General features: G+C 36.0%; 1 protein-coding gene across 1 annotated transcript in view; it reads left to right on the plus strand.

Moving 5' to 3' along the window:
- Positions 1 to 22,496, plus strand: part of SLC9C1 (solute carrier family 9 member C1) — a 162,369-nt gene that overhangs the window by 94,426 nt on the left and 45,447 nt on the right. The window contains 4 exon segments of the mRNA XM_030801717.1: positions 2,408 to 2,593; positions 4,409 to 4,558; positions 6,045 to 6,096; positions 7,336 to 7,484. Coding sequence (XP_030657577.1) covers positions 2,408 to 2,593; positions 4,409 to 4,558; positions 6,045 to 6,096; positions 7,336 to 7,484 — 537 coding nt within the window.

Here is a 22,496-nt window from a genome sequence, read left to right on the forward strand (position 1 = left end):
AGAGGCTGCAGAATAGCAAATATTGCAGAGCAGCAAATATTGCTGCCTGATCCTTCTTCTCAAAGCTTCATCCCAGAGGGACACCCACCTGTATGAGATGTCAGTCGGCCCCTACTGGGAGGTGTCTCCCAGTTAGGCTACACGGGGTCAGCGACCCACTTGAGGAGGCAGTCTGTCCGTTCTTAGAGCTCAAACGCCATGCTGGGGAACCACTGCTCTCTTCAGAGCTGCCAGACAGGGACATTTAAGTCTGCAGAAGTTTCTGCTGCCTTTTGTTCAACTATGCCCTGCCCCTAGAGGTGCAGTCAACAGAGGCAGCAGGCCTTGCTGAGCTGCAGTGGGCTCCACCCAGTTGGAGCTTCCCAGGCTGCTTTGTTCACCTACTCAAGCTTCAGCAGTGACAGACCCCCCTCCCCCTACCATGCTGCTGCCTCTCAGGTCAATCTCAGACTGCTGCACTAGCAATGAGTAAGGCTCTGTGGGCATGGGACCCACCGAGCCAGGCGTGGGATATAATCTCTTGGTGTGTGCTGTTTGCTAAGACCATTGGAAAAGCACAGTATTTATGTGGGAGTGTCCCGTTTTTCCAGGTACAGTCTGTCACGGCTTCCCTTGGCTAGGAAAGGGAAATCCCCTGACCCCTTGTGCTTCCCGGGTGAGGCGATGCCCCAGGAACATGGGCTGCACCCACTGTTCAACCAGTCCCAATGAGATGAACCAGGTACCTCAGCTGGAAATGCAGAAGTCACCTGTCCTCTGCGTCGATCACACTGGGAGCTGTAGACCGGGGCTGTTCCTATTCAGTCATCTTGTAGCAAACCCCCTCAAATAATTATTTTTAAAAAGAATTATGTTATGACATTAAACCACTATAGACACCACAATTGTGACTATTGGTCACAATTCTGTAAAATTTAAAAATTATTTGTTCCAGTATTATAAATTTAGCAGATCAATTAATCATTAAGTAACAGTTAAGTGAGATAAAATATGTAGGTACAGATACTGGATCTAAAATATTCACATATATTTCACTTTAACTAATAAAATGAAGTCCTTCCATATTTGTATTCTACTAGAAATGTCATATTTAACATACCTTAACTAGAAACATACCTTAACTATCTTCAGTTGGCATTCAGCTAGCCTTGAACAGAATTGCCAGAAAACCTTTTTCAATTGTGGATTCAAGGCAATGAAATCTTTGTTGCCAAAATTCAGATTAAGTTATGGCATTAATGCCTGCAAATTAATATAGGGAACAAAGGAAAGGGAAAGAAATGTATGTATTCTAACTTGGTTTTTTGCCTAGCAGTAGGAGATTTGTAAGTGCTTCAATTTTATTATTTTCTTTTGAGTTGCTTCTAAAAAGTCACCCTTTTTAGGGATCCTTAATGAACGTTGTCTGAATCAAGAAATATTCTAGTTGTCCTCACTGGATCTCTAGATGTATGAGGGAGAAAATAGGAAAAAAACAAACAAACAAAGAAAACAAGTAATATGCTTTTTTTAAAAAACAGCAAAAGCAATTTCTCAACTGGCAGCTATCTGATTTAAAAGACTGTCAAATTAGTGGACCTGTTTAGAATCATCCTAATAAGCTATTCTACCTCTAAGGTAGGAATACATAGTTATGGAGTAAAACATACACATAGAAAGCCTCTGATATGTATTTATTTCAATGTTTATGTGTTGATGAAACCTTACGTTAGCTCTGCAAATATATTCATTGAGATAAAGAAAAGGGTTGGTGGAATTGCTAAGGTAATTCTGACAAAATATTTACTTCTCCATAGATTTTCTTACGAATTTTTTTGAGAAATTAAAAATAACTTATTCTGCATTATCCCAGAATGAAATTACACAAGTGAATTTAGTGAAGAAAGCATAATCTTTTAATAAATACATTTTTAAATCTTGAACTACTTTAATAAAAACTTTGCCCACATGTGTCACAACAAACATAAACTAATTTTGTCTTGACTACTCAGAATCATCATTTTGGATATAAATTATAAAATAATAAAAAATGGATACAACCCCCAGGATTTTTATGGCATTTAGGGCAACTTGTTTTAAATTAAAACACCCTGGCATACTACATTTTTGTCTGAATTTGCCTTTCCAATGTTGCTACTTTTTACTGGTGTCATTATAGACATCTGTTTGTTTTCATTATACCTGTCCTTTAAACCCAATCCTAAATTAATAGTCCTAGGAATATTCCTTTATTACAGGATAAATTTGATGAACTTGTTTGTTTGTTTGATTTTGGTTTCCTCAGGATATTTCATACATGTGGAGTAGATAAGAGAAAAGCCTAACATGATGTTTAAATTATTGTGGAAAATGGTGTAGTAAAAGCAGAAACAAACATGATAATGGTAATTTCCTTTTAAATCGACAGATAGCAGCAATGAGGAAGGACTTTTTTTCACATGCCTGGAACCTATTCGAGTTAGCAATTACATTAATTGGCATCTTATATGTAATAGTTATTGAAATAGACACCATTAAGTATATTTTTAATGTGACTGAAGTAATAGTCTTTATAAAAGTTGTTCAATTTATTCGTATACTACGCATTTTCAAGGTAAAGAACCAGTCAATCATGCAATTTCTAGTTCCTACTGATTGTTTCATAAAACATACAGTAAAACTAGTTTACTAGTTTTATGGTTACCATTTTCTGTTGGGTTAATGTTTATATTTTAAATTTTAGCTCCGTTTGACAAATTAAGTTTCATAACATTTCATATTACAAACATCCAAATTATATTAGGAATTTGTTTAGCATGTGAAAGTATAGAAATACTCATCACAACTTTTCCTTTAAATAGACAGCACATGAGAAATTCTATATTAATGTAAGTGTAAGTTAACCTCCATGTAATGTTTATTTTTATAGATACTTGGGGAATAAAAGATGGAAGTTAACAAAGCAACCATGCAAACTATTTATAGGGACAAAGAAAATAGCCTACATTTATACAAATCAAGGAAAAAATACATATAGTATTATAGAAATATGGTTTCAAAAATAACCTTTGATTGTCTAATAACATGTTTCTATAACAAATATTATGGGTGGTTATTTTCTGTGTGATTATTTCAATGACATGAAACTCACTCCTTCACAAATAAGTATATATATGAATGCAGATATACTCGCTCTTTCCTATCTTTTTTACTATTCATACACAAACAAGATACATACATATATAAGCACTGTGAGAGATACAGTTAAATAAAACATAGTTTGTATGGAGAAAAAACTTATAGAATCTTTACATTTAGGTCTTTCTTACACATGTAAGGAATAATTTAAAACATTTTTACTACTGAGAGGCATAAATCAACTGGGTCAAAGAGTACAGAACCAGTAGCCTGCTTTTTCAGTATTCTAAGGGATCGTAAGTAGTGCTAGAGTGCAATTTACCTGAGGAAGGCAAGTCTAGTGTAATCCACTGATTAATTAATTCTGATAGGAAGGTATACAGAGCCTAACAAATAGTTCAGATGAAGAAACTGATAAACCACCTAAGAAAAGTTTGTTGATATATTCAGAAAACTCTGAACTATGGTCTTATGTTAAATCACAGGTCCTTGGAATATGAAGATGAATTAGATATTGTCTCTTCCCCGGAAAGCTTATTGTAGAAGAAAAATCATGAGTAATCTAGATATTGAAATGTTATATGGTAGGATAGGTGCAAAACAAGAGTATGCACAGAATGAGAAAAGACTTCATTTATTAGGTGATACTTGAGCTGAATCTTGAAAGATGAGTGTAAACCCTTTGGGGATTAGTGGCAGGTAGTTGCAGGGTAGAGTATGGAGGTTGTGGAACATAGATAGAAAAACAAAGGGATCAATGAACTCTGCAGAAGCTAGGGGACTGCACAATGGTAGCTGATAACCTGGAGACTTCAACCCTCAGCAAAGAAACACGGAGAAGTGAAGTTAATTTTGGGGTCTAACAGGCAGTATGGTTGTGGTGGTTTCTCACCTGACCAGACCATCTAGTAGGAGGTGTTACAGGAGATTGAGCATGCAAAAATGGCAGTAATTTAGTCATTTTATGACCTAAGCACAGAAGATTAATTGCATTGTTTTCCAAGAATTTAAACCAGTTGAAAATAGCATCCAATTCTCTATAAGGAAAATAAGTAAAGAATAAAGTCATAAATTTCACATAGGTACCCCCAAATTATTAGTTATAGGGAAATAGCTATAGTCATGAAGTTATAAAGATACCACTAAAAAAAAACAAGAACCTTGACAGGTTATTGTAGTTATCTTTGAGGGCACTTAATTTCTTATTATTAAGTATTTTGATTAAACTAATCAACATATCATAAAATGATATTTGTGCAATTTATATTAATAGAAGTCCTGTTTAATTCAGCTCATAGCACCAAAGTTGCTGCAAATAATAGATAAAAGAATGAGTCATCAGAAGACCTTTTGGTATGGAATACTAAAAGGATATGTCCAAGGCGAAGCAGACATAATGACTATAATTGATCAGATTACAAGTTCTAAACAGATTAAACAGGTAAGAAAACCTTAAATCCTAAGAAAAGAGTTCACTCAGCCCTCAGTTGCCCTCATCCATCATTTTTTTCTGTTCATATATGCAGATGTCTTTACTCCTGGTTTTCTAATTAATTTCTTTAAAAACTTAAACTGGGTTACATTTAAATTACTCAAATGCCTCCTTCTGAAATGACCTGTGCCATATTAGCGAGTTACAAGGCTCGTATAAGGCACCTTTCTGTCTTTGTGGAGGTTATCACAAAACCCGTGTGCAGTGGTTAGCTTTCTCCCAATGCAAGCTCTAAGATCTGTCAGGCTATGGGTGTGTAAAATAGGAAGTACTGGAAGGTGAGAAGTGAAGGCAGGGTGGAGAAAACAGGGCTTCCTCATAATGTCCAAAAGCTTCTTTCATCTCTCTCTATCCTTGTTTTCTACACATTAAACAGTAAAGGAAATAAAAACAAGTGATTCAGCAAATAGAAAGAAGTAAAGAAAACAATAATTAAAATAGAGGGAAACCTACTTTGATTTTGTCACTATGCAGATGAGAAAAAGGAGGCCAAGAGAGGTTAAATGATTGTGCCCAAAGTTCCATAGTGAGTAAGCAGGAAAGATAATTCTAAGGCCTAAATTCTGGATATTATTTTTACTTTCTAGATTGAGACAGATTAAAACTGATATGTGCCCACGAGTTTGTCAGCTATGTGGAATGCAATATTTACTTTTCAAGATGATTTAAAACATTTCAATGCCATATTTTATGTGCCCAAAACTTTGTCATTGAGAAACTGAACATTCAATATGCGGTGGAATACAAAAAGTAGTATCTTCCGCTCTTCACCTCCTGCAACTTTAAAACTATTTTCTTATGTTTTATTATCTTTTCTAACCACTGATATTTAGCACTTGAATTTGGAGATACACAGGAGAAAATATGAAAAGACTTGAGTCCCTAAAATATTGTCTTATTATCCCTAATTTCTATTTTCGTTCACCTTGGCCAAAACTTCTAGTCTCTTAAGATTGATAGCCATCCTGGAATCACAAATTTGGGGGCTCTCATAAAGCTGAATGGGAAAGTACCTACCTATGTTCATAAAACATAGACTAAAATCAGTTTACTGGTTTTATGGCTGCAATCTTCTGTTGGGCTAATGTTTGTATTTTGAATTTTAGCTCCCTTTGACAAATTAAGTTTTATAACGTTTCATATTACAAACATCCAAATTATATTAGGAATTAATACCATGCCTGCACTTTTTAGAATCATGACTCACCTTCAGATGTCTCAAAATCGGGCTAGGTTATACCTCTTATCTTCTCTACTACTCTAGCTGAAGCAAAAAGTGCTGCAGCACAAAATTCAATTCGAGCCCTTGAAAACCTCTTCATCCTACTTCTCTTAAAACTATTAACTTAGGTTAAAAATCCATCAGTTGCAAATGTAAGGACATTTTATAACAGTCTGTTTTTCCAATGGGGATAACATTTCTTTTGTTCCTTAGATGTTATTAAAGCGAGTGATAAGGAATATGGAACATGCTATGAAAGAGCTAGGTAAGTATCTCTCATCCTATTTAGCATGACCATCTCTTATCATCACCACTTCAGAAAGGCAATGGTTTTCATAACTCGAGCTAATATTTCAGGAAACCTACTCACTAACAATACTGAAGTGAGTAACCTCAACAATCAATGCAATCTTATTTTCTAGTTGAGATGGAAATAGTGTAATAACTCTTCACACTCTCTCTCTCTGCTTCATGCAACAATGAAGACCTTTTGATTTCTCTTTAGACAAGCTGGCATGCTATGATTATGTATGTCATTATAGTCTTGTAAATTCCATTTTTTTCCAAACCAGAAATACAGGTACCTTCCTGAGTGACACAAGAAAAGAAGTTACGTTTTTCTTCTACTTGCCACAGAACTGCCATTTAAGGATTTAGGTCTTAAATGAGTTGAAATTAGAATACAATCTTGCAGAATCCTGTTTTATCTGCTGGGAGGCCCAGTGTCAAACATGGCAATAGCCTATTCTCTGAGTCATGCCAAGTCATGCTCCTGGCGCAGGACAAATTTTGAGAGTGGCACAGTCACAACCCTATAGTATAATGTTCATGTATAGGAGGAGAAGAAAATTTTATACCATGTGGTGAGCTACAAAAGGACACAGCAAACCTGGAGATGAGGTCATTTGAGAGATCTTCTATGACAGGTAGTTACCAAACCAGATAAGAGGTTATGATCAAGGAAAAGCCCAAATGTAGACTCTAAGATGAAATTTTCATGGACTTCAGGAATCCAGATGAAATGGACAGAAGAGCATAAATGTATGGGTCATCTAGATGCACAGGCAGGTTGAGTGGATGATGACCTAAGACGAGTAAAAGGAAATAATCAGAAGCCGTATTTAATTACACAATCTGTAGTTAAAAATTCTGATTCACACAGAAAAAGAAAATGAGTCATGAACTCCAGACATATAGCCCTGAGCAGCCTCCCAGTGTCCAGTGCAGGTAGAAAAGTATACCTGTTAATCCTAGAAACGAGGCTACCTATCCTTCTCCATGGACTTAGGCACAAGTATGAGTGCTGCCAAGAAAACATCCAGCAGAACTCTGGCACTACTAGTGAATTATGATTGATCATAGTGGCCCCTTCAGGAAGAGATACATTTCTCTGTGTTGAGGGCGGTATTCCATGGGTTTAGAACAGAAACATTAGCTTACTGTCCACATAAAAAATTTAAAACAATGTTCTTATTTAATCTAAAAATATTTTGTTATTTTTTAGGCTACTTAGAGTATGATCACCCAGAAATTGCTGTCACTGTGAAAACAAAGGAAGAAATTAATGTTATGCTCAATATGGCTACAGAAATTCTTAACACTTTCAGCTTAAAAGGAATTATTAGTGAAATTGAAGGTGCTGGAATTAATAAGGTAGGGCAAAATATTTTCAAAGCAAGTATATTTACTCGATATATAATCATTCATGACCTTCAAGGCTACATTTGACTTCTAACACAGGCCATTTCTAAGATAGGAAAATCTCACTTAAAATAATTTTCTAAAGACAAACTCCTATGATAGACAGTTTCCTTCCTGCAGCCCAGGTGGTCAGCTTCTCTTTTTATTTTTGCTACAGTAACAGACCACCTGTTTCTCTGCTTTGCTGCCAAACGAAAAGTCTGATGAATCTATTAGTCATCCTAGATTACAGTGGGTATTATTATGTTTGGGGAATTATCTGTGACACTTAAATAACATTTTTCATGTAAAACATGATTTAAAACAACACTCAATTGTAGGGTTAGTGTTGACTCTATTTCCTTTTTCTAAGTTACATAAATGGTACTATGACATATAAAGGATAGAAAGAATCCCAATTCATTCTGTAAGTACAAACTTGACACCAAAATTGGAAATAGCATAAGAAAAAAACCATAAACCCTGTTATACTTGTAAATACATATACAAAATTTCTTAGCATAATAGTAGCGAACTGAATTGGGTAGCATATTAAATGTGTAACATACTTTGTCTTGGTAGGTTTTCTCTCTCCTAACAGCTATGTAACTCACATACTAAGAGATGAAGAAGAAAAACTATTTGATAAAATTTAACCCTCATTAAGAATGTTAATAAAAATCTTAGAAGACTAATAATAGAAGGAACTTCCCTAACTTGATAAATAGTATGTATTAAAAATTTGTAGCAAACTTTGTGCTAGATGGCAAAACATTAAGAGCATTCTTATTAAAGTTAGGAACAAAAGAAGAATGACAAGTGACATTCCAAGCATTGAATAACTATGCTGGAGGTCATATCCAAGTCAAGAAAAAAAGAAAGAAAATTGAGAGATGAAAATTTTGGAAAGAGGAGAAAACTGCTATTATTTGTTGACTGATTAATTTAAAATCTTAAGGAATTAGCTTAAAAGCAGTAGGATTAATAAAATAATTCAATAGCATCCAGAAATAAAAGTAATATATAAAATTCTTCTCCAATGGAAAAATTTAGAAAAATATTATTATACTTACAATTACAATTAGAAACTCTAAATTCTTATCTATGAACCTAATATAAAATACATAACACCTATGTGGTAAGAACTAAAATATTCCAACTGAATACATGTTTCTGTAGAGTAGGTATTAACAATCATTTTCTATAAAGGAAAATATAGTAAATATTTTATATTATGTAGGCCATATGGTTCCTACTAGTAGTACTAAATTCTGCAATTGTAATACCAAAACAACTACAAACAACATGTAAATAAACAGGCATGGTTGTGTTCCCTACCCCAAAAAAATGTTTAGAAAAGTAGATGTTAAGCAGGAGCGGGCCTACGGGCAGTAGTTGCAACCCATGTTGTAGAGAATCAATATCTAAGGCATGAATCATCCATAAAATAATCAGTTAATTTAATAAACCTTAATTAAAATTTGCACCATGTTAGGGAGCTAAGGATTTCACTTGTACAATTTATTGCTCAGAAATTAATTTAAAAAAACAGTAAGAATTGAGAGGATTCTAGGAAGAAAACCGAGTAGGAAGTTTCAGAAATCTGTCTCTCCTTTTAGACAACAATTGCACTGGCAAAATCTGTCTGATGTAACTATTTTGGAAATCTGAATTCTATGAAGGTTTGCAACTTTCAGGGGAAGGCTTAGATGATAAATTTTGGTTAATTTTGTCATGTTTATCTCTCAGCACAGTAATAGCTACTCCTCACCCCTCAGCCCCATGGCAGGCAGCTATGCATGTGTCCTTGGAGCAACTTAAAACTTGCAAGAGCCAGATTGGCAATAAAAGACCCTGTTCTCTAAATATCTTGCATCTGTACTCTGATGACTGATGGATTGCCATTTCTAATCAGAGAAGGCAAAGAGGTGGAAACCATTGTGATTGCCCCTCCTCATATTATTGTAAGCCCTCCCCCTCTGGCTGAAGTGACTTCCAAAGGATTTAAAGGGCCAACACTTTTTTTTAACCTCTTTATTTTTGTCTTATTTCTCTTTTGGGAGCCAGACTTTAAAGACTAAGACATTCAAAAACCACCACTTCACAGGTGAAATGAGAAAGTCACAATGCATGCACAGGGGAAGACACAGGCTCAGAAAAAAGGTAAAATAAAACCCTGACAATACCTTAAGTTTAGACCTAAGACTAATCCTAAGCAGAGACAGCCTACAACCACCAAAAAACAAAAACAAAACAGCAAATTCTGGGAAAAAAGGGAGACTCTGAGTTCCAGAATTACCACATTGTTTAATTTAAATTCAGTTGTTGTTTTTTTTTTAAATCACAAGGCATACACAGAAACTGGCAAGTATTGCCCATTCAAAAGAAAAAAAATAAAACAACAGAACTGTCCCTAAAAAAGATGGCAGGTCTACCAGACAAAGACTTTAAAACAGTTGTTTTAAAGATGCTCAAAGAACTCAAGAAAGATGTGAAGAAAGTCAGGTAGAAAATACATGAACAAAATGGAAATATCCGTAAAGACATAGAAAATCTAAAAAGAAATTCTGGAGCAGAAAAGTAAAAAGTACAATTAAGTACAATAACTAAAATCTAAAAATTTTCTAAGGGGATTCAAAGGCAGATTTGAGTAGGCAGAAAAAAGAATCAGCAAACTTGAGGATAGGACACTGGAAATTACATGTCTGAGGAACAGAAAGATAAAAAGAATTTTAAAAAGTTAACAGAGCCTAAGGGGCCTGTGGGACACCTGAAGCAGACCAATATATATTGTGGGAGTCCAAGAGAGAGAAGGAAAAAAGACAATATTTGAGAAAATAATGGCCAAAAACTTTTCAAATTTAATGAAAGACATGAATGTAAACATCCAAGAATCTCAACAAACTCCAAGTAGGATGAACTCAAACAGAACCACATCTAGACACATTATAATCAAACTGTTAAAAGACAAAGAGAAGTTTTAAGACAACAAGAGAGAAGCAATCCATCACACACAAGGATCCTCAATAAGATGAATAGTAGATTTCTTACCGGAAACCTTGGAGGCCAGAAGCCAGTGAGCTGATATATTCGAAGTGAAAAAAAAAAAAAGTGTCAGCCAAGAATCTTACATTCAGAAAAATTGTACTTCAAATGTAAAGGAAAAATTGAGACATTTCCAGATAAACAAAAGTTTAGGGAGTTTGTTACCTCTAGATCTGCCCTAAAATAAATGCAAAAGGAAGTCCTGCTGGTTAAATGGAAGGACACTAGACAGTAACTCAGAACCTTATAAAGAAATAAGACTCAGTAAAGGTAAATACATAGGGAATTATAAAAGCTAGTATTATTGTAATAATGATGTGTAACTCCACTTCTTGTTTTCTAAATGATTTATGAGAATAATATCTCTACTAAAAAACAGTTATTAGTATAAAACTAATATTATTTTAACTTTGGATTGCATTAAAAATATTTCATGTTTTTGGACACACAATGTATAAAGATGTAATACTGTGATATCAACAGCTGAAAGGAGATGGGGATGGAACTGTTGTTAAAGGAGCAGAGTTTTTGAATGTTATGGAAGTTAAGTTTGTATAAATTCAAATTATAGTGTTATAGCTCTGGGAGTTCATCTATAATGCCCATGGTAAACACAAAAAAAAGTAGCTAAAATATATACACAGAAAGAAATAAGAAAACAACTTAAATGTTTCACTATTTTAAAAAATCAACTTAACAAAAGAAAATAATATAGGACAACAAAGCTACAGATATTTAGAAAAGCTATACAGAAAAAATACAGCAAAATGACAGAAGTAAGTTCCTTCTTATCAGTAATTACTTTAAATGTAAAGGGATTAAACTCTCTAATCAAAAGACAGATTGGCAGAACAGATCAAAAAACATGATCCAACTATGTGCTTTTTCTTTGAGAAATTGGATCTCTACACGCAAAAGAATAAAGTTGGATCCTTACCTAACATCATATACAAAAAACACCTCAAAATAGACCCACGACCTTTATGTAAGACCTAAAACTATAAAACTCTCAGAAGAAAACATGGTTAAAACTTCAAAATATTGGATTTCACAATGATTACTTGGAAATGATGCTTAAGGCATGCGCAACAAAAGAAAATATAGACAAAGTGCACTTCATGAAAATTTGGAAATTTTGTGCATCAAAAACCACTATTACAGAGTAAAACGACCCAAAGAATGAGAGGAAATATTTGCAAACCATGTGTCTTATACAAATTAATACCCATAATATATAGAGAACTCATAAAACTAAACAACCTGATTCAAAATGGGCAAAACATTTGAATAGAAATTTCTCCAAAGAAGACACTCAAGTGGCCAATAGCAACATGAAAATATGTGTTTGACATCATTCATCATTATGGAAATGCAAATCAAAACTAGTGAGATACCACCACACATCCATTAGGATAGCTACCACCAAAAAAAAAAAAAAAAAAAAGAAAAGAAAATATCATTGTTTTGGTGAGGGTGTGGAGAAATTGGAACCATTGTACACTGTTGTTGGAAAAGTAAAATGATACAACCTCTGTGGGAAACAGTATGGCACTTTCTCAAAAAAGTTAAAATCAGAATTACCATATGATCCAGTAATTCCTTTTCTGGGTATATAGTCAAAAGAATTGAAAGCGGAGTCTCGGGCCGGGCGCGGTCGCTCACGCTTGTAATCCCAGCACTTTGGGAGGCCGAGGCGGGTGGATCACGAGGTCAGGAGATCGAGACCACGGTGAATCCCGGTCTCTATTAAAAATACAAAAAAATTAGCCGGGCGAGGTGGCGGGCGCCTGTAGTCCCAGCTACTCGGAGAGGCTGAGGCGGGAGAATGGCGTGAACCCGGGAGGCGGAGCTTGCAGTGAGCCGAGACTGCGCCACTGCACTCCAGCCTGGGCGATAGAGCGAGACACCGTCTCAAAAAAAAAAAAAAAAAAAAAGAAAGCAGAGTCTCAAGGAGTTATTTGTACACCTACATTCATAGCAACATTATTCACAATAACTAAAATGTAGAAGCCAATTAATTTACAGTGACATAGGCAAGATGGCCCACTAGAGGTGCCTGGTACTCATTTCCTTCACCCTTCAAAAGAAAGGACCAAGGCAACAAATTAAAAAAATAAGATTTGGCTGGAATGTTGAGGGGAGAAAACTAAAGCACAGGCAGGGAGTAAAGAAGTACCTGTGGTGATTGGAAAACCCAGGAAGTCACATGGAGGCACCCTGCTTCTGCAGCCCCATCTCCCCCACACTTATTGGCCTGGAGTCAGAAATAACTTCCCATTTCAGGGAAAAGATAGGCAGAAGATTCCCACCGGACCCCAATGCCGCCACAAGCACCTGCAGTCCTCCCTACAGAAGTATCGCACAGTCTTTCCAAAACCTGAACACTGTTTGGGGAGCTGCTGGGAATTCATGAAGCTGCATTACTCCAGATTAGGATCATAAGGTGTGCACTCCCCACTCCCTACCCATCTACTGTGAGCCAAGCTGCTGCACCATGGCACCATCTTGACACCAGAGCCATTTGTGGAGTGTACCCTGCTCATGGGACTAGTTGCTACTGCACCCCTCCAGCCCTGGAGCTTTCTCTTCATTCCACCAAGCCCACATGAATGACTGAATGCCACAAACCCAGTTGCATGAAACTGGGGCCTAGGATCAGCTGTGGCTCTGGTCCCACACAGCAGGAAAACCAACCCCCACCACCCACAATTCCAGCCAGAGAAACAGTCTTGCAGCCCCATTCAGGACAAAACTTCTGTTGAAATGGCCTAACCACTGTGTCTCTCCTGCAACCAGGAGAGGCCCCCAAGCCAGCAAGTAGATAACACACCCCCAGGCTAGCAGAGCAGCTACAAGTGTCCCCACCCAAGACCTGAAAAACAGCCCTGTCACCACCATTAACCTCATGGACATACCCCTGGCCTGCCCAATGACCCCATGCCATCCCCATACCCAGAGCCTGAGACACAACCCCATAGGCTACCCCCAGCAGACATATCCCTAAGCCAGCAAAGCAGCCTTGTGCCTGTATCCTGTGACCAAGAAAGAGCCCCAAGTTACCCTTCTCAACAAAGACATGCCTCTGGCCTGCTGAATGCCCTGCACCAGAACTAAGGGCCTGAGAAACAGCCCCACAAGCCTCTGCTGAAAGATATGCCCCCAATTTAGCTAAGCAGTCTTGTGCCCACATGCCAGACCAGAAAAAAAAGCCCATCCAATCCTAGGCAGACATGCCTCCAAGCCACTAAATAGTTGCATGCCCATGCCCCTGGCCAGAGTAACAGACCCATGGCTCCAACCCTAGTGATCCAGACCCCAAGTTAGCTGACATGTCATGTGCATGCATGTGCCCCCAACTTGAGAGGCAGTCCAGCAAGTCTATACCTGGGAAAGCTATGGCACTACCACCACACACTCTCATAGCTTAGGCCACTGAAACACTTGCAAAATTCACTAGTATGGATTCCAGTTGGAACAAACTACATGGAGACTACAGTACTGCATCTGTCTAGATCCAAAGCCAATGCATTCTACCCAACCGACACCCCAAGACCTACTCATGCCAATAAGTCTTTCCCTATGAAACCTACTTCATAAAATTCAAAGAGGCGATTGTTCCACCAGATGCATAGAAATTAGTGTAGTGACACATCAAACATGAAAAAGCAAGGAAATATGATACTTCCAGGGGAACACAATAACTCTCTACTAACAGATATGCAAAATACCAGAAAAAATTTTTAAAATAATCATGTTAACAAAACAGTCGGATACAAGAGAATACAGATGGACAGTACACCAAATCAGAAAAACAATTCATGATTCAAGTGAGAAGCTTAACAAAGAACCAAACAGAAATTCTAGAGCTGAGGAATTCAATGAATGAAATAAAAAATACAACTGAGAGCTTCAACAAAGACTAAACCAAGCAGAAAAAATAATTTCTGCACTTGAAGACAAGTCTTCTGAAATAACTCAGGCAGACCAAAAAGAAAGAAAAAAACAAAAACAAAAAAAGAATAGAAACAATAAAAGGTAGACACCACCCAAGTATCCATTAATAGATGAATGGATGAGCAAAATGTGGTATATACATACAATGGAATTTTATTTAACCTTAAAAAGATAAATCCTGATATATACTACAATATAGATGAATCTTGATGACTTGTGCTAATTGAAATAAGCCAGTCACAAAAATCAAATACTATGTGATTCCATTTATATAAGGTATTTAGAGAATCAAAAGATAGAGAAATGATGGAATTGTAGTTGTCAGGGGCTGGGGAAGTTGAAATGGGGAATTATTGTTTAATGGGTATAGAGTTTCAGTTGTGCAAGATGAAAAGAATTCTGGAGATGGATGGTGGTGACGGTTAAGCAACAGTATGAATGTACTTAATACCAGTGAAAATGAAGGGAGCCTTAGCCATTTAAAATAGTTAAAATAATAAATTTTTATGTTACGTGTATTTTACCACAGTAAAAAAAAATGGAAAAAAACAAGAAATGGAGAAAGGATTCTCTATTTAATAAATGGTGCTGGGAAAACTGGCTAGCCATATGTAGAAAGCTGAAACTGGATCTCTTCCTTACACCTTATACAAAATTTAATTCAAGATGGATTAAAGACTTAAATGTTAGACCTAAAACCATAAAAACTCTAGAAGAAAACCTAGGCAATACCATTCAGGACATAGGCGTGGGCAAGGACTTCATGACTAAAACACCAAAAGCAATGGCAACAAAAGCCAAAATTGACAAATGGGATCTAATTAAACTAAAGAGCACAGCAAAAGAAACTACCATCAGAGTGAACAGGCAACCTACAGAATGGGAGAAAATTTTTGCAATCTACCCATCTGACAAAGGGCTAATATACAGAATCTACAAAGAACTCAAACAAATTTACAAGAAAAAACAAACAACCCCATCAAAAAGTGGGCAAAGGATATGAACAGACACTTCTCTAAAGAAGACATTTATGCAGCCAACAGATACATGACAAAATGCTCATCATCACTGGTCATCAGAGAAATGCAAATGAAAACCACAATGAGATACCATCTCACACCAGTTAGAATGGCGATCATTAAAAAGTCAGGAAACAACAGATGCTGGAGAGGATGTGGAGAAATAGCAACACCTTTACACTATTGGTGGGAGTGTAAAATAGTTCAACCATTGTGGAAGAGAGTGATGATTCCTCAAGGATCTAGAACTAGAAATATCATTTGACCCAGCCATCGCATTACTGGGTATATACCCAAAGGATTATAAATCATGCTGCTATAAAGACACATGCACACGTATGTTCATTGTAGCATTATTCACAATAGCAAAGACTTGGAACCAACCCATCAATGATAGACTGGATTGAGAAAATGTGGCACATATACACCATGGAATACTATGCAGCCATAAAAATGGATGAGTTCATGTCCTTTGCAGGGACATAGATGAAGCTGGAAACCATCATTCTCAGCAAACTATTGCAAGGATAGAAAACCAAACACCGCATGTTCTCACTCATAGGTGGGAATTGAACAATGAGAACACTTGGACACAGGGTGAGGAACATCACACACCAGGGCCTGTCACGGGGTGGGGGGAGGGGGGAGGGATAGCATTAGGAGAAATATCTAATGTAAATGACGAGTTAATGGGTGCAGCAAACCAACATGGCACATGTATACCTATGTAACAAACCTGCACATTGTGCACATGTACCCTAGAACTTAAAATATAATAAAAAAAAGAAAATTAAAACTTTAAAAATGCATACCTTTAAACCAGCAATTACACCTGTATGAATCTACAGTTATTCAAGAATAAGCAAAGATATGTGTTCAAACATATATTATAAACAGCCTATATGTCCATCAAGTTGGAGATGGTTATATAAATTGTAGTATGGCCATGCAAGTGTGGTATAGCTGTGCAAGTGCAACATATATGTAAATAAATATATGTAAATAGATATGGAAACATATATGTAAACATATAAATAACATTATATGTAAATAAACAAGAATTTTAAATATCTATATATACTGACATAAAAAATTCACCAAGATACACTATTAGTAGGAAAAAAGTAACCTGTAAAATTATAAGATTTTATATATATAAGATGGTCATTTTAGATTTTTAAACATTTCTGTAGATACATCTATCTATGTAATATATTAAAAATAATCTAGACAAATATATGCAAAACTTTTCATACTGCTCCATGTGGAAGAAGAAATGAGAAGGAAAGAAGGAAAATGAAGGAAGCCTTAGCTATTTATTTTATTTATATTTTCATCATGCTTGAAACTTTTACTTGGAAGTGTTCTTATATATCACTTGTATAATTAGTAAACTAATTTTTTAAAACAAGTCCCCCAGTTGCCACAATTTTTTTTTGGAAGTAACCAAAATAGAATCCTGAAGACACAGTCTCGCTTGATTTTCTATTGGTTACATCATTAACACACAAAGCCTGTGTGCCTTGTACAAATTGAAACAAACTCACCACATTCAATGAAGGTTATTTTTCATTTAATGTTTATTATACAGTTTAATGGTCCAGTCTGTAATTTCATTTGACCATGGTGAGAAAACCTGTGAAAAGCAGTATCTCCACTGAAGAAGAAACATAAACACTAGATGAAAACCTACAAAAGCTCATGGTAAAATAACAGAAGGGAGAATAGTGAAAGATTAAAATAAATCTTTACTCACTTGATTCTCACAGCAACCTATCATGTGGATACTATTGTTGTCCCTATTTTATGAGAGAAAAAACTGAAGCACAGAGAGATAAAATAACTTGCACCAAGGTCAGATAGCTAGTAAGTCTGGAGACGTTAATTTAATCCAGGCATTCTGATCCCAGAACTCAGGCTGTTAAACATAATACTATAAAAAGCCCAAAATAGAAAGAGATGTGTGTAAAAAGCCTTTTGAACTTAGAAAGCAGGGTCAATATACCTGATTATAAAGAAAGTTTATCTTGCAGAAAATAGAAATAATGAACAGAAGCAATGCCATTTAGAATGCCTTATATAACAATGCTAGGTTAAAGTTAGCATTTTTTCTGTATGAATAATCAATTGATCCAGCATAATTTATGAAAAAGACCATCCTACTCCACTGCACTGTGCTGGAGCCTTTGTCACTATTTAAGCGACTGTGTAGGTGTGGATAAGTTTCTGGACTCTTTTTCTGTTCCATTGTTTTATTTAACTATCATTGAACCAAATCATATTGTCTTGATTACTGAAACTTGCTAAGTTTTCATACATGATTGTGTGTGTCTTCCAGCTTTGTTATTTTCTTCAAGACTATTTTGACTAGTTTTAACATTTTGTATTTTCAAATAAATTTTAAAGGCAGCTTGGAAATTTCTACTAAGTTGGCCTACTGAAATTTCCATTGAGATTCCATTAATCTTGTATATCAATTTAAGGAGAATTGATAACTTTGTGATATTGACTTGATCTACTCATATGATATATCTTCACTTAATTAGGTTTTAATTTTGTTTTAATTGTTTTTGGTTTTTTTCTGTGTAGAGTTCTTATACTATTAAATTCATAAATCTGAACTTTATCTTATACCATACACAAAAAATCAATTCCAGATAAATTATAGACATAACTGTTAAAGGTAAAAGAATAAACTTCTAGAAAGTGACATAAGAGAATTTTCATGATATTGGCATAGACAAAGATTTCTTAAATAGGATACCAAATTGGATTTTAATAACATTAAAATTAAGAATTTTTCTTCATTAAAAAATTAAGAGAACTAAAAGTCCACAAAAAGGTAGAGGATAATTGCAAGACAAATATTTCCAATGAAGAACTTATATCCAGAATATACAAATCAATAAGAACAAGATAGAAAGTTCATTTTTTAATGGGCAAAAGATTTGAAAGTGCATTGTGCAGTGGAAGATATTTAAATGGCTAATACACATAAGAAAAGGTGCTAAATATCATTGTCGTAAGCTTGATGCAAATTAAAACCCAAATGAAATACCAATACACAACCACCAGCATACCATTTTTTTTAAACTGACAATACCAAGTGTAGACAACAGTGTGGAACAACTGGAACATTAGAGTAGAAATGTAAATTGATGTAAGTGCTTTGAAAAAATATTTGGCAGTACCTATTAAAATTGAACATATGCATACTTTATGACCCAGCAATCAGATTAGATAACCATATACTCAACAGAAATATGTAAACCTGTACACTATATTCGTAGCAGCATTACTCATAAAAACCCCAACTGAAGCAATCTAAATGTCAATCAACAGTAGATAAATAAAGCTGTGGCATCCATATAACCGAATATTATACTACGATGAAAATAAAGTGAAAAAATTTTTGCTTTCTGCAACATCATAGGTGAATCTCAGAAACAAAATGTTGAGCAAATGAAATCAGACGGAAATACATTCTTTTTTTTTTATTATTATTATACTTTAGGTTATAGGGTACATGTGCACAACGTGCAGGTTTGTTACATATGTATCCATGTGCCGTGTTGGTTTGCTGCACCCATTAACTCATCATTTAGCATTAGGTATATCTCCCAATGCTGTCCCTCCCCACTCCCCCCACCCCACCACAGTCCCCGGAGTGTGATGTTCCCCTTCCTGTGTCCATGAGTTCTCATTGTTCAATTCCCACCTATGAGTGAGAACATGCAGTGTTTGGTTTTTTGTCCTTGTGATAGTTTACTGAGAATGATGGTTTCCAGTTTCATCCATGTCCCTACAAAGGACATGAACTCATCATTTTTTATGGCTGCGTAGTATTCCATGGTGTATATGTGCCACATTTTCTTAATCCAGTCTATCGCTGTTGGACGTTTGGGTTGGTTCCAAGTCTTTGCTATTGTGAATAGTGCCGCAATAAACATACGTGTGCATGTGTCTTTATAGCAGCATGATTTATAGTCCTTTGGGTATATACCCAGTAATGGGATGGCTGGGTCAAATGGTATTTCTAGTTCTAAGTCCCTGAGGAATCGCCACACTGACTTCCACAATGGTTGAACTAGTTTACAGTCCACCAACAGTGTAAAAGTGTTCCTATTTCTCCACATCCTCTCCAGCACCTGTTGTTTCCTGACTTTTTAATGATGGCCATTCTAACTGGTGTGAGATGGTATCTCATTGTGGTTTTCATTTGCATTTCTCTGATGGCCAGTGATGATGAGCATTTTGTCATGTGTTTTTTGGCTGCATAAATGTCTTCTTTTGAGAAGTGTCTGTTCATGTCCTTCACCCACTTTTTGATGGGGTTGTTTGTTTTTTTCTTGTAAATTTGTTTGAGTTCATTGTAGATTCTGGATATTAGCCCTTTGTCAGATGAGTAGGTTGTGAAAATTTTCTCCCATTTTGTAGGTTGCCTGTTCACTCTGATGGTAGTTTCTTTTGCTGTGCAGAAGCTCTTTAGTTTAATTAGATCCCATTTGTCAATTTTGGCTTTTGTTGCCATTGCTTTTGGTGTTTTAGACATGAAGTCCTTGCCCATGCCTATGTCCTGAATGGTATTGCCTAGGTTTTCTTCTAGGGTTTTTATGGTTTTAGGTCTAACATGTAAGTCTTTAATCCATCTTGAATTAATTTTTGTATAAGGTGTAAGGAAGGGATCCAGTTTCAGCTTTCTACATATGGCTAGCCAGTTTTCCCAGCACCATTTATTAAATAGGGAATCCTTTCCCCATTTCTTGTTTTTGTCAGGTTTGTCAAAGGTCAGATAGTTGTAGATATGCGGCATTATTTCTGAGGGCTCTGTTGTGTTCCATTGATCTATGTCTCTGTTGTGGTACCAGTACCATGCTGTTTTGGTTACTGTAGCCTTGTAGTATAGTTTGAAGTCAGGTAGCGTGATGCCTCCAGCTTTGTTCTTTTGGCTTAGGATTGACTTGGTGATGCAGGCTCTTTTTTGGTTCCATATGAACTTTAAAGTAGTTTTTTCCAATTCTGTGAAGAAAGTCATTGGTAGCTTGATGGGGATGGCATTGAATCTATAAATTACCTTGGGCAGTATGGCCATTTTCACGATATTGATTCTTCCAACCCATTAGCATGGAATGTTCTCCCATTTGTTTGTAACCTCTTTTATTTCATTGAGCAGTGGTTTGTAGTTCTCCTTGAAGAGGTCCTTCACATCCCTTGTAAGTTGGATTCCTAGGTATTTTATTCTCTTTGAAGCAATTGTGAATGGGAGTTCACTCATGATTTGGCTCTCTGTCTGTGATTGGTGTACAAGAATGCTTGTGATTTTTGTACATTGATTTTGTATCCTGAGACTTTGCTGAAGTTGCTAATCAGTTTAAGGAGATTTTGGGCTGAGACAATGGGGTTTTCTAGATATACAATCATGTCATCTGCAAACAGGGACAATTTGACTTCCTCTTTTCCTAATTGAATACCCTTTATTTCCTTCTCCTGCCTGATTGCCCTGGCCAGAACTTCCAGCACTATGTTGAATAGGAGTTGTGAGAGAGGGCATCCCTGTCTTGTGCCAGTTTTCAAAGGGAATGCTTCCAATTTTTGCCCATTCAGTATGATATTGGCTGTGGGTTTGTCATAGATAGCTCTTATTATTTTGAGATATGTCCCATCAATACCTAATTTATTGAGAGTTTTTAGCATGAAGCATTGTTGAATTTTGTCAAAGGCCTTTTCTGCATCTATTGAGATAATCATGTGGTTTTTGTCTTTGGTTCTGTTTACATGCTGGATTACATTTATTGATTTGCATATGTTGAACCAGCCTTGCATCCCAGGGATGAAGCCCACTTGATCATGGTGGATAAACTTTTTGATGTGCTGCTGGATTCGGTTTGCCAGTATTTTATTGAGGATTTTTGCGTCAATGTTCATCAAGGATATTGGTCTGAAATTCTCTTTTTTGTTGTGTCTCTGCCAGGCTTTGGTATCAGGACGATGCTGGCCTCATAAAATGTGTTAGGGAGGATTCCCTCTTTTTCTATCGATTGGAATAGTTTCAGAAGGAATGGTACCAGTTCCTCCTTGTACCTCTGGTAGAATTCGGCTGTGAATCCATCAGATCCTGGACTCTTTTTAGTTGGTAAGCTATTGATTATTGCCACAATTTCAGAGCCTGTTATTGGTCTATTCAGAGATTCAACTTCTTCCTGGTTTAGTCTTGGGAGGGTGTATTTGTCGAGGAATTTATCCGTTTCTTCTAGATTTTCTAGTTGATTTGCATAGAGGTGTTTGTAGTATTCTCTGATGGTAGATTGTATTTCTGTGGGATCGGTGGTGATATCCCCTTTTTCATTTTTTATTGCATCTATTTGATTCTTCTCTCTTTTCTTCTTTATTAGTCTTGCTAGCGGTCTATCAATTTTGTTGATCTTTTCAAATAACCAGCTCCTGCATTCATTAATTTTTTAAAGGGTTTTTTTTGTATCTCTATTTCCTTCAGTTCTGCTCTGATTTTAGTTATTTCTAGCCTTCTGCTAGCTTTTGAATGTATTTGCTCTTGCTTTTCTAGTTCTTTTAATTGTGATGTTAGGGTGTCAATTTTGGATCTTTCCTGCTTTCTCTTGTGGGCATTTACTGCTATAAATTTCCCTCTACACACTGCTTTGAATGTGTCCCAGAGATTCTGGTATGTTGAGACACAAGTGCATTCTTTCATTTCATGCCAAAAAGGCTGAAAGCCAGAGAAAGCTAAACAATGATTATAGAAGTATAGTAGTTATCTTTGGATGGAAGTAATGATTAGTGGAGAACATAAAGGAGGATTCTAGGGTGAAGCAAATGTTTTATTAATCTACGTGTTGGTTACACAGATGTTTTTACTTTGTAATATTCTTTCAGTGAACATTTATGACTTGTACACTTTTTTTCACATCTGCTATACTTCAGTAAAATGGTTTACTTTAAGAAGCTTATC

Source organism: Nomascus leucogenys, chromosome 21 (assembly GCF_006542625.1).
Source record: "Nomascus leucogenys isolate Asia chromosome 21, Asia_NLE_v1, whole genome shotgun sequence".
Lineage (NCBI taxonomy): Eukaryota > Metazoa > Chordata > Mammalia > Primates > Hylobatidae > Nomascus > Nomascus leucogenys.